Source organism: Corvus moneduloides, chromosome 3, assembly GCF_009650955.1.
Source record: "Corvus moneduloides isolate bCorMon1 chromosome 3, bCorMon1.pri, whole genome shotgun sequence".
Classification (NCBI taxonomy): domain Eukaryota; kingdom Metazoa; phylum Chordata; class Aves; order Passeriformes; family Corvidae; genus Corvus; species Corvus moneduloides.
Window position 1 is genome coordinate 101,408,265 of NC_045478.1, and position 13,650 is coordinate 101,421,914.

Consider the following 13,650-nt stretch of genomic DNA (forward strand, 5'->3'; position numbering starts at 1 on the left):
GCATGCATGATGGCCATATTTTCAGTTTACTTTGGAATGAGATGCAGTTGAGAAAAATATTTTATGTTATATAGTTTGACACCACCCTAAATGATTTAGCTTCAACTCAACAACGAGTTTTAAATAGTTTCAGTCCGATAGGAATTAGGCAAATGCCTATTTGCTCTACAAAAAACCCCAAAATACACCACCACCCCATTCCCAGTTTAGACCATGTGTTGCTTCCTTCTCTCAACCTTGATCCCAGTCTCAAACTCATTCAGATTTCTGGTTCTCTTTGAATTTGTCATTTTGTATTAACTCTTCAAAGCAAAAGAAGACACCAATCAGAGCACATTTGTAGATGATCCCCAAGCATGTTTTTAAGTACAAAAGGAGAAAGTAATACAGCAGCTTAAATATAAAAGGCTTCAAATATGTTTGGAAAACCTACACTTAAGGTAAGCTGGTAAGAAGGACTATATATAAACATCCGACTTTATGACAAAGACAAAGACATCCTGTCTCAGAAGTAGAGGTGGCACATGGTTGAGATGGAAAAGTAATTCTTTCCAGAGAGTCAACCTGGCAGTATCACCTTTGAATTGGAACTCAGTGAAAAAATGAGAGGCAATCCAATGGGCACAGACTGAATTGCAGGAAATTCCACTTAAGCATAAGAAAAGAGTCTTCTGGACAAGCAGGCCGCAGTTCAGGAAAGAATTTTTTGTTTATTAGAAGAGCACATAAACATAGACTTGGGTTGAAGCACTAAGTTATGACTCTGCTTTTGTGAATAGGGATGAACACATTCTCCATCATTTGTAATAGCAGAACTTTCTAATCAGGATTAGAAAACAGAGGCCAAAATCCATTTGCTAAAGAACCTAGATGGTGACACAGCCTTTGGCTTTTGGTGCAAGAATAAAGTTGTAAGACAGTTGCATGAGCAATTCTGCATTTGGGAGACTTGTGATTTAGAGCAAGGGTTGTGTAAAAGCAGGAATGTGTAACTTCCTTCTTACTGTGGGTGACTCTTAAGTGGTGGTAGGGTAAGGCCTGGATTCCTCACACCTTGTTGGGGTGTGCAAGATCAGACATTAGTTGCCATTGACTATTTCTGTAAATAGCAGACAAAGTTCTTCAATACTTGGCCAAGCTCAGAGGGAACGTGGTCCCACATTATCTTTCAGTATTGATGATATAAAGAGCATTAATGATGTTAGGTCTCCAATTTAGGTTCTTCAGTGAAATGGGATGTATTGAGGCCTAAGTGCTCACAGCCTTCAAATATGAGAAGAATAAACAGAAAGGTGTAAGATTGTTTAATTTAATCATTGGTGGACAGAAATCTGATGAACATTTTTAAACTTAGGAACTTCCATTAAAATGTATTTTATCTATTTGGTGGTGTGGTAACTCTTATGTTCCCTTCCAAAGAAAGAAAAGATGAGTTGCAGAACAAAATTTTATCAATTAAATCAAACAGTTTAGGAATATGCTTGAGTCAGGCAACCATTATGTCAATCCATTATTAGCCATCTACAATTAGTATAACTCAGTAAATATTTATGGAGACTAAAGGGGAGAGAATCATATATATATATATATATACATATATGTATATATGTATATAGATGTATACACATCCACACATACACGTGGAACTTCTTTGAACTTTAAAAACTCTGCAATTTTCTTTCACATAAGAAATATCTTTTGTACTGTTTCCATTATTAGTAGATTGGTATGATATTAAAGTGAGCATTTCAAATGCACCTTAATTAAACTGCAGGAATTATGCCTTGCTTAATGTAATGAAGAAAGAGAATTTAAAATGAAGTAGCATCATTGTGTTCATTTGTAAATAACATATTGCAGCCAACTGTTTCTTAATTGCCCAGACTGTTGATAAATAATCCAGTCCTGCTGCTCTCCACAGACAATTTGCTTTGGATCAGACTAGGCAATTCAAATAACACTAATTACAATGAAACCCTTTTATAGTGAATTCCTGTTTGCCATGGGGGAGAAAATCACTATATCAGGGGAAAGCACTTTTGCCTTTGATTTGTGTCTAAAACATGAGAAACACATAAAAGCTGCATGTTGTGCTAAATAAAGGACATACTCTTGCATTCAAAGTACTTATATTTTACTTTTTATGATACAATTGTGAATTATGTTCATTTTGCATTTGTAATTAGAGGGCGGAACAGATGTGAAAGCTTAGTTTAAAGTGATGTATCCATTAAAATAACCTATGCTGCCAAGTGATTGCTTAGTATAATAGGGGATTCGTTCACTATGAGAGGAATTCTACTTTATTGGAAGGAAACCAGGACTTCAGGAAATGTTTTCTATATCAGGGGATTCACTGTAACATGGTATCATTGTATTTATGATTTTATGATGTTAAAATGAATATTAAATGAAACAAAATTCCCAACGATTACTCGGGAGGCAGCTAAGTACATAACATTTAGTACAGATGGTTGGAAGGCACAGTTTTGCTCCATCACTGCATCCATATCCTTGAACGATTTCGACTGAAGACAGCATTTCTCTGAATTTTTCATTAAACCAGACGTCTTGAAATATGAATTCCTTTTATGTTTCTGTGAGTTTTGGCTAAAAGAACCCCAGTGAATAAATCATACAATACTACATGTCACCAGCACTTGTGAATATTTCTGCTTTGTTATTCTACTCTCAGTAGAGCACCATTGATTATCAAACTCAGCGGAGAGCATTTTATGATCATATATCTCCATTAGCTCCTAGTTTGACTACCATAGATTTTTCTGGTTAAGGCTGCATTATGTATTAGGAAGCCTATCTCTTCAATACAAAGTTTGATTTTATTCTCTCTAAGCCTAGAACTCTTATTATGTATTATGTATAAAGATTCTTATCTTTTATATGTAAAAATAGCAGCACTGTCTTTGTGTAACTGAAATATATGCCATCATTTTTTTTCTTGATTCACAGAGAGCATATTTTATTAAGAAGCTGAATTTCTACAATCAAATGGCTGTCAGGGTAAATATTTCTTCACTTGTTAAACAAATGAAAAGTCAATTGTGCTCCGAATTTGCTTTTAATAAAATGAGCAAAGCAGAATAATATACACTTGATTGATATGCTGATGGCAACAGCAGGAAATAGTACATAGTTAAAAATTAAAGTTACACTGAGTAGTCAGGGTGGTATTTGAAAACTGTAGCTGAATTTAAGGTACCTGAATGTGTCTTACACCGTTTAAATGTTCATTGGACCTGATCATATATGATACTCATAAAACCCCCAAACATTCTATGTGCCAGTGTTCTTACAAATATAGACATATATTTACAGTTCTGACAAACTACAGGGCTTTTAAGCTTGTTTATGTGGCTGTGCTTTTTCTCTTGCTGGTACATGACAGTTGATGTATTGGATCTCAGGAGTTAGATAGCACAGAACAATTTCATTGCTTAAACATATAGGTGGAAGTGAACTGATCTCATTGATGATGATATTATGAGTGAATTTTGCTAGATGAAGAAGAATATAAACAGACCTTGAACTTAAATGAATCTACAAATGAAGTTTGTTGTGGGTGAAACTGCAAAACATATTTAACTAGAAACTAGCTTTTCTTTTTCCTGAACTTTGAAACTGCACTTGAATAAATATGTAAAACAAATATGGGAAGAACATAAAATAATTTTTGGGATTAAGTCTTTTTATGTTACTTGTTTCTTTCATTTTGTGATATAAAACTGCTTTACTTTAGAGGCCTATATCTTTTTAGGCCAGGCACCTTACCTTTTGAATTCTACCAAATGTCGGAATATGATGACAATGGAGATTAACCCAGGGAAACTCCTGTAGGGTAAGAAGATTCTCAGAATGGATTTTAATTTTGTGGCCTCTCTGGGTCCAGAATAAGTCAGTCAAGAGATCTGTACTCATCAAGTGTTTTGCTTAGTTCTGGTTCTCTCAAAGGCGCAAAGTAGGATCTTACGTTTGGTGCATGCTAGAGAATTGAAGGTGTATAACAGCAGTTTAATACCTCACAAATGTACCTTTTTGTTGTTGTTATAGTTCATTTCTTACTTAGCTAGTTTGAAAGTATTCCACAGTGGATAAGTGCTGTTTACTCATGCAGCTGAGATCAGTGAGAAAACATAAGATGTAAGCCAGCTCTTAAAAGTTGCCTCTGTACTTTCAGAAGACATTTGAAGACCAAATTTCAGAGGTAATTATGTATTCTAGTCAAATGGAGTTTTGCATTTGGTCTTTCATTTTTAAGAGAAATTGAATGTGTTCCCATTCATTTGTAATGGAAATATAATGTTGAATCATTAGGTGATATAAATCTTCAAAGTACCATTTTTCAGTCATGTCCTTTTCTTTAATGGAAATTTAAATCAGTAGAAAACAATAGAACAGACCTTTATTTAGTTGCAAATGTCAGAATCTGGTTCTCCTCTATCTAAATCTTGTGCAGCCATATCTGCAGAGCAGACTTAAAATGCTACCAATATGAAACACTGACTGGTTTGGGGTTTTTTTCTGTCATGTGTTTCTTGAAGAACTAACCAAGGTCCAGGATAATAGTGAATCAGGCCTGTTGAGTTTCTGCATAGATGATGTGTGCTCAGACTTTAGGCTTCCTAAGCCAACAGTGCCTTTTATTTACACATCGTGAGTTTGATTCATGATTAATATAGCTCAGTGTTCTAAAAATATAACAATAACTGTGTATGTTTCTCTATTTAACCACTTAGTTTTGTCTCATAGTATTATTAAATATTTATTTCAGTTTCTAGTCACTCCTTAGAAAGGCAGTTTCAATTTTGGCATTTGAAGTATCATTGAGGGCATACACATGCTCAGTTTTGAAGCCAGTCTACGTATCTTGTCTTTCTGGATTGCACTTGGTTGTAATAAGAGATATCAGTTTTACCTTATAAAATGAAATCAGAGATCTTGTTTTAATCAGTTTCAGTTTCGAGGCAAAAAATGATTCTCTCTCTTAAAAGATTTAAAGTTGCTGCAAATTTTCAGCAACAAAAGTAATCCTATGGCAAAAAAAAAAATTCCACGAGCAGATGGCTTTTGATATATCAAGGTTTTGCCATTTGTTTTAGTGCTTAAAATAAACATTATTTATAAGACCACTTACATTTTGATGTTACTTAATGAGGAATATGCATCATTGATTTGACTAGCTTAAGAGGTCATTTAGAACTTGCCTGTTAACAAGCTGTAATCTGCTGAGCACACAATGACTTTGTTTAAAATTATCTGTTCAGTGCTGATCAATGACAATAATTGTTTTGTACCAATCACTGTTGAAACTTGCTAATTACTTTGAAGGGCATACACACACTTGTCTCTTTTTTTTCAAGAATTTTTTAAACATTCACCTTGGAATTAAATAGGAATGCAATTGTAACATTATACTTCTTTATAAAAGCAAACATTTAGAACTTTCACATCAAAAATATGAGCATCATCAGAAGCTTTGTGTAAAATGGTCTTTCCTAAAAAGATTAATCTTCAGTTTTGGGGTCTCTGACATACAGTATTAGGGAAATAGAAATCAGGCATAAAATAATTTGAGAGACAATGCAGTTTTTCTTACTTATGTTTCATTCAGTTGAAATCAGTGAGTTCATTCTGAACAGAAAGTGGTGTAAATAAAGGTAGAGTGCAGCATTTAATTGGTACACTGAGCCCATTGGAGGTAATTATAGCTTGATACAATTTGAGCCTTTTGTCTTTCAGTTTGAGTTTTGATCCTTTAACCCAGAAATATCCTGTTCTGCATTTATAACTGTGAGGTGAAGACTGTCAGAAAGAGTTTCAAAGGGACCATAATCCTGCATTAATGAGCACATGGCTATATGGGAGCCAACTTGCTCTTGCTGAGAAATTTTGAAGCCAAACAGAAAAACAAAGCTAAGATCCTTATTCACATGCAAAGGATTTTGCTTAATCCCAGATCTCTGAAGGCATACTCATTCTTTGCTCTTTCTCTCTTCCTTTTTAACCCAATAAGCTTGTGTATGAGAAAGTAGTGTTGCAAAGAATATGAAATTTACTATCACCTAGTGCAAAGCAGCATGTCTAGAACCTTTGTTGTTCTCAGAACTATTATTTGTTCATATCATAACAACATCTAGAGGTCCAAACCCCTTTCACTCATTCAAAAAAAAAAAGAAAAAAAGAAAATACCAATTTTTGAAATTAGGTTTGAGTCTTATTTGGGAAGGGAGGAAAATACATGCTGATGCACAAAGGGGATATAGAAGAATATATTAACAATGGAAGATTATGTCCTCTTATTCCTAATGACTAACACATATCTCAAAGAATTACTGGAAGCTTTTCTGTGATTCTTGTTAAATCTTACATAAAAAGACAATCATAACCTGTACCCCAGGGTGCCATCAATTGAAGCCAAATGTTGATTCTTACTTTGAAGAGTAGTGTTTGGGGGTTTGTGAATGCAAAATGGCACCAAAGTATGAAATATTCAGCCCTGCTTTAGTTGGTCTCCTTTTAGATGGCTCCAGTAAAAGTCTGGAGGTGGAAAAATTGCAATAACTTTTGTCAGTTGTCACAGTGCTACAGAATTGGGCTGCACTGGAACTGGTAGGAGTAGAGAGAATTTTCCCTGTTACTGAAGAGCACTCCCAAGACTTGATGATAAAGATTCTGAAGTTACTGAGTGGAAAGGTTGCTGATAATATGGGCAATGGACAGCTTTTTTTTCTTTGCCTTCTTCCCGAATCAAGCACAAAACCCATGACATTCTTTCCCCCCCTGCCCCCTTTTTAAAAAAAAGTGCTTATTTAAAAAGAGGTAGGCTAAGAAAAAAAAAACCAATAGCACAAACACATGGATTTCATTCCACTTAAAAAGTCATCCCTTGGTTCTGGATAGAGAAAGGTTGATGTAAAGGAAAAAAAAAGAATAATGTTCCTTATAGATACACTGAAGTGTTTAAGTTCTTGAAAAGTCTGGTAGCTAGGGGCCCATAGGCAAAGGAGAGCTCTTAGTACCTTGCAACACTTTTCTCTTCTATGCATTTAGTGAAGGGGAGTAGCTTCTCATTTGGAGTTGCTCCTGGATAGCAAAACCTCCAACTTCTTGCTTTTTAAGTGTAGATTCTGCCTTCTAGAAGTTATGTCTTTTAAGATTTCAAAGCTATAAAGGTCAAAGAGATGGATGTTGGAGCAAATGAAGCTACTGCAGACTGGAAGATAGAAATTGGGAGTTTAACTTAGAAAAATACTGAGGAAAGAAGGAGACAAAATGCAATAAAGGAAGTAAAGAATATTTTGCAAGAAAATGAATAAGTTCAAGGATGGAAGAATTCAAAGATGGAGGAACTAGACACTGGGAAGAGAGGAAAAGATGGTTACGCTGTTTTTCAGATGCAGAGATCTTGAGTACACTGACCTCTTATGGCAAAGAAAATCGGGAGCAAGAGCAGCCCTCAGCATGACTGAATAGAGCAAGTTACATCTTCCACCTGTACATGTCCTGGCATAGGGATAAACATAACTCATCAAATGGCAGTCCTGATAGCTTTTTACCTAATTACAGAATCACAGAATTACAGAGCCGTTTAGGTTGTGAAAGGCCTCTAAAGTCATTGAGTCCAACCTTTGACTGATCAACACCTTGTCAGCTAGACCATGGCACTAAGTGCCATGTTCATTTGTTTCTTGAATACCTTCGGGGATGTGACTCCACCACCTCCCTGGCAGCCCATTCCAATGCTTAATTGTCCATTCTTAATGCTTACTTTCCCATGCCACAAAGCAGATAGCTGGTAAACAGGTAATGATTTCAGAAACATCATGATTAGAATTTTCAAGTATCAGGGAAGTTTTAAACACATTTGTTGAAATCAGTTCTTGGGAAAAGTTGGGAAGATTAAGTATTTTTTTTCCTCCTCTTTTACTTTTTTCTTTCTATCTTTTTTTTTTTTTTTTAACTGATGCTTTTCAAAATGCACCAAAATATTAATCCTTTTTGGTGAAGGATGCTACCTAATTTCTATTTGTAATACAACTTTATAACTAGCTACAGATAAAGAGCTTTTCTTCTCCAGGTTGGGCTTTCCCTTTTATGCAAGAGAATAGTATTTTGTGATAAGATTGAACTAATGTGGGACAAATAGACATGAATCATTTTGCATTGGAGATGGAAGAACTGCAATTTGTAAATGAAGTTTCCAGAAACTGTGGTTCGTTGACTGGGAAGGCTTTTATTCAGTTTACACTTTTGCAGAGCACAAAGGTGAAAGTGTAGCAGGAGATGTTGGTGAGGTGGTGACTCAGTGCTACAATGTGTTACATTCTGCCCTAATTTTCTTCATTGAAACTTATTGGTGCTTCCACCAGGTATCACTTCTAAGGAAAGAGGTACTTGGGGTATACTACATGTATTTGATATGCATGCAAACTTCTGATTTGAAATATACTAAGCAACTATTTATTTCCTCCAGATCCAGAAAATGTGGCGAGGCTATTATGTTCGGAAGTATAACCATAATTTTTATGCACTGAAGAAATACCTGAAGGCTGTTTCTGTGAATAACGAGCTTGTCAGGTAAAGATAAAAGCTCTATGTGGCAAAGCATTCATTTCCTCTTCTTTTATTTCTAAAAAGTTTGTGGCACTAATTAAACTATTTCTTTGAGTGTAGGTTCCCCTCCATTATCAAATATATATATATCAGTCATCATTGTCTTTATTCTATGCCTATTCATGTTGCATCGCATTCTATTCTCATTTACACTGTTATGAATTCAGAATAATTTCTTTGAATTAATTAGGTGTGCTCTGGGTTTGTACTAGTTTAATAAAAATGAATTTGGCTCTTCACCTATGCTGAGAACTCATGGGTTATATGCCCTAAATAGCGTTTGTTGAACTAGATTTTTTTTCCCCAGTATACACAAGCTAACAAAAAATTTCTTTTCGTAATTTATTTCGAATATGGATTATTGACAATGAATGCAAGGGCAGATTTGGATTTAAGTTTCATGCATGAGCCATACTATGAATATTAATTAGGAAAGATACTGGCGTGGGTGGATACAGTGAAGCAGATTCTTTTCATAGTTACAGAAGAGAACCAATAGCCTGTCAGATTTCTGTCTAGAACGGTTGTTGCTGTATGTTCTTACTCTATTTCTCCTATCCATCCATTGTCTTTCCCTGTACTTAAGCTGAAACCTCTCTAAAATAGAGGTAATTATTTTCCTCTGGTGGATTCGATATCCTGATCCATGACCGTTACTCAGATAACAGTGGAAACAAACAGCCAAAATGCTGGGTGATGATGCTCATTACTCTCTCATTGTAAATGAAAGCTGTTGGACAAAATCCATGCAGTGTTTGCAGTTCAGAACATCTGGGACAAATCTTTGCTTTCTCAAGCAGAGAAATATAAGGGAGTCTAGTAAACCAATATTTCTGGAAATCTTGTCTAAATCACATGGCAAAGACTGTTACATACAGCAGTGCATGCAAGTTATATATGAAAAAAACATAGGATTATCTAACTTCTTTGTATGCTGGTTATTAATGATATTATTCTTCTGTAGTACAGCTGATGCTACGTCCTCTTCATCATAACATTATTTCTTGTGCACTTGTTGTTACCCATAATGAATCATATTGATAGTCATCTTCCTCTGATCCCTCATTATTATTCATTTAAGTATATTCTATGCAGAAAGTTAGGTCACAACTCAGCAAAAACAGGCTTAAAAATTCTGTTATATCTTCAATAGTATCTTCTTGATCGGAAATCCTTGAAATATGCTCTCTTCTTGAAAAGGTAGAATCCTAGGAAGACTAGACTAAATCTTGGAAAATAAGAGAAGCCATAACTTCCTGGTTTAAAATCCATATAACTGAATGAACTGCAAAAACATAACCTGCTTCTCTGTTCATAATGATTTTATCACTCTTCTCCATTCCCTGCCTAAACCTGGACCATGGCTCATAAGTTGTTAGATTGACTTTTGCTGTGTGCCAACAGAACAAGGTAGCAAGTGGGGTTCCTGCTGCACTATGATCATGGACTGGTTGGAGCTTTGTATTTTATTTCCCCACACCCACAATACATCTCTGCTGGGTATGCCTAACTTTGCAGTACTAAAAAAATATTTGGTTGTCAGTGCTTTTATATGTTGATCAAATTCCCTAGTACTTAGTTTAGGTTATTAAAAACCGTAAAGCCTATGGGCTGCATAGGTGTTTTAACCAAGAAATGCTTCTGTGTTCTTCAACAGGTGAGTAGTAGGACTCCAGGTACATCACAATGTGTCAAAGCTGTGGCTGTGTGAGCTCTTAACTGGCAACTGATATATTGATAGTTTGCTAATTTGAGTTCTGTCTTCCAGAGTTGATGGAATACTTGTCTTTTAGGTGAAAAAAATCCATCTTTTTGGTTAAAAAAAAATTAAAAATTAATTTTTGCTTTAATTTGGACAAATGGATTTTATTCTTTCAGTTTTAAAAATGCATCAGTTCCCAAGTGCAATCAAGGATCACTGCAGTAATCCCTTTACTGGGGTACATTTGAAAACTAATATGTATATCATCTTCAACATTCTTCTTATGAAATCTAACAGATGTTTAGTGAAGATTAGGTGTAGGCCCTCAGCCAAACAGATTTTTCCTGTCATTGGGCTAAGTTGCTGCCAACTACTTTGGCCCCAAGGTGGCCCACTGTGTTTCTTATGTGGAATATTTAGCCAGGTGGAAGAAAGATTCTCCTCATATTTTCATCAGCCATCACATTGGCTCTGGACAAGTATAACCTCACTGTTCATAAACATTTTTGCATATAAAAATTGTTGCAACTGTGCGCTGTAAAAAACACAAGGCATTGCCTGTAGTAGAATGAATGCATTTATGAAGCGGCTGGGTTTTATTAAAACATCAACATTATGGAAGCTTACTTGTCGATGGACAGAGACACTGATATACTTGTGCTCTCAGGTTAGACTGCCTTTGAGTGTTGTTTCACATCTCTAGAATACCATAAAGCAGCACAACATGGGATGTGAAATAATGCATTTCTTATTTGTCTTACAGCTATTTTCATCAGAATGTGTGCATTAGCACAGTGTCAGTGCTAGTAAAGAAACCAGTTTGTCCACAAATAATAATTGAGCAACAGTAAGGCTGATTTTAAGAACTCCAGAGTGATATAAACTTCCCCTCACCCCCCCAAAAAAGGCAAAATATATTTTTAATTTCAAAAATTGGTTTAAATTGCATTCTTTCTAGAATTATGATGTAATTCTAAACTGAACTACACTGTACAGTCCTGTCTTATCTATTCTAGACTAACACTGACAGAATTTTTATTTGTCAACACCTATCTAAAATCACATTGCAAGTCTTCCTATCTTTTGGACACCAGAGCCAGGGTTTGTGCTTAATTTTCTCCTCTTTCATTAAGGAGGAGCATATATCAAACCATCCCTCACTCATTTCTAAGAGAAGTTTCAGGGGAAGTTGTCATGAAACTTTGGACATTCTGGTAAGTTTCTTATAAAAGTATCTCATAGGAGTTATTGACCAAAGTTCATTTCCTTCTTATTCCTCCTTTAGCCTAGTTTTTTTTTTTTAATAAAGGACACATGTAGTACCAAGTGTTTTTCTCAACCAGTAGCCACATCTTTACCATTCAGCTTTAATACAAGCCGTCCTTATTTAATAGCTGCCCTCATTTAGTAGCCAGACCTTTATCATTTGTCTTTACTGTGAAAACCCCAGGAGAAAGTAAACTTAATAGAAGCTGCCCCAGTTTAAAGCCATAGAGGGATGTAATTAAGTTTAACAGAAATTGATTTAACAGAAATTGACCTAAAATATAATTAAATAATAATAGTCATATTATGTGTGAGTTTCCACTCACTTAACAGACTGGTTATGGCACTGTTAGACTTAACAGACTTAAGGCACTGTCTTTGTACCAACTGAGGATCACTCCCGGCTTTAGCTCCCAGACTGGCTAAATTCCTCCAGCATTCCTATTACTTCCCACTACTACAGAACTACTTGGTCTGATGGCTGCTGGTGTCCCCAGTAGAGTCCCTACGAGTTAGGGAGAGAAGTGCTTGAAAGAATCCCTTGAGAGATGTAAAAGAACAAATTTGAACCCTAAACTCTGTCTACATAAGGACATACTCAGATTTTTCTTAACATTTGTACAGTTTAGGTTCAGTGTAGGGATGAAATGGTTTCATTAGTCCTGAGTTCTCTTTTTCCTAAAATATTTAGGAAGTTCTTAATGAAGCAGGTAAGAGACATGTTCTTAAATATTTATTTTACTATATTTTGTTATTTATATTTTAGTAATAAATCTTCATCGATAGCATCCATTTTTATTTAAGTACCAATATATCCTGTATTCTATCTGAATATGGATTAGTTGGATGGTTTCATTTATAAATATATGCATTAGAGTAAATTTCATTACTTCTCAGTGCAGTTAATGTATTTAATTTTAAGGGAAAATACATTCTTTTGAAACATTCTTAAAGCTGCATTTACCATCTCTAAGAGCTGGCTAAATGGTTACAAGGGGAAATATGCCAAAAGCAATTAGCATAGGCTGTAACTCCATATGATGCATTAAAATTTTGTTTTATGTGAAACAGTTTCCAGTCCATGATAAGCAAATGGACATCAGTTCACATAAATTAGCATGCTGGTGCCATTATATCCGAAGAATTTATGGATGATGTCAGTTGCCCAACTGTGTGATTAACTTGCAGTTCTTTGCCTAAGGTTATCTACACACTGGCCTTTAAACTATAGTAAAGCAACTTTGCTATATGTCAGGTGTGCAAGTAGAGATAAGATTTTGGGATGTAGCGTTCCATTTACTGATGAATGGCACCATTTAAATTTTTCCCTAGGCGCAGAACTGGGCAAAGATAGCAGTGTCAGAAAACTAACAAAGCAGTGGCAAAGTACTGGCATTGGGGTTCTTATGTAATCAAGGCAGATGGTTCAGCTTTCTTGGCTACTGAATGAACACTGACTTAAAGGTAGCAAACTAAGGCCTGAGTCTACCTTTAATAAGCATCATAGTCTATATAAACATTGTCGACTTTATAAATTAGGAATTTCACATACTTAGAGGATCAACACCAAATTCCTCTTTCCATTGTTGGTGTTAGTAGTGAGTGGCCCTGGAGAGTGTGGCTTTGATCCGAGTTTGACTGGCTTTTCTATCAGCAGATTTAGTTTCACAGTCATCATTAAAACTTCTAGGTCTTCAGTGCATGTCAGGAAATAGATAATACAAAGCGATAAAAATCACTTCCTTGGCAATATGTATATTCAGAAATCATTTGTGCAGCTTAATTTTTTATAATCCTAATGAAGAGTGAAATATAGTACTTACATGTTGCTGGTGATGTAATCCAATGTTTAGTTATTCTGTAAATATGCCTGAGAATGCAGTATGGAAAAAACATTATCTATCTTATTCTTGATTACTAGACCATTACTGAAGTGTATTTCCTTTTAAGATGGAAAGTACTTGGCTTCTTAAAACTTTTGAGGTATAGCTATTTTCCATGGAGTGGGCTTGAAATAAATCATCTCTTGTCATAGTAATATGAGGAGAACT

General features: G+C 35.2%; 1 protein-coding gene across 1 annotated transcript in view; it reads left to right on the forward strand.

The window, feature by feature from the left end:
* Positions 1-13,650, forward strand: part of SPATA17 (spermatogenesis associated 17) — an 88,161-nt gene that overhangs the window by 8,633 nt on the left and 65,878 nt on the right. Inside the window, exons 4-5 of the mRNA XM_032103010.1 lie at positions 2,971-3,021; positions 8,492-8,595. Coding sequence (XP_031958901.1) covers positions 2,971-3,021; positions 8,492-8,595 — 155 coding nt within the window. The remainder of the gene's footprint in view (positions 1-2,970; positions 3,022-8,491; positions 8,596-13,650) is intronic.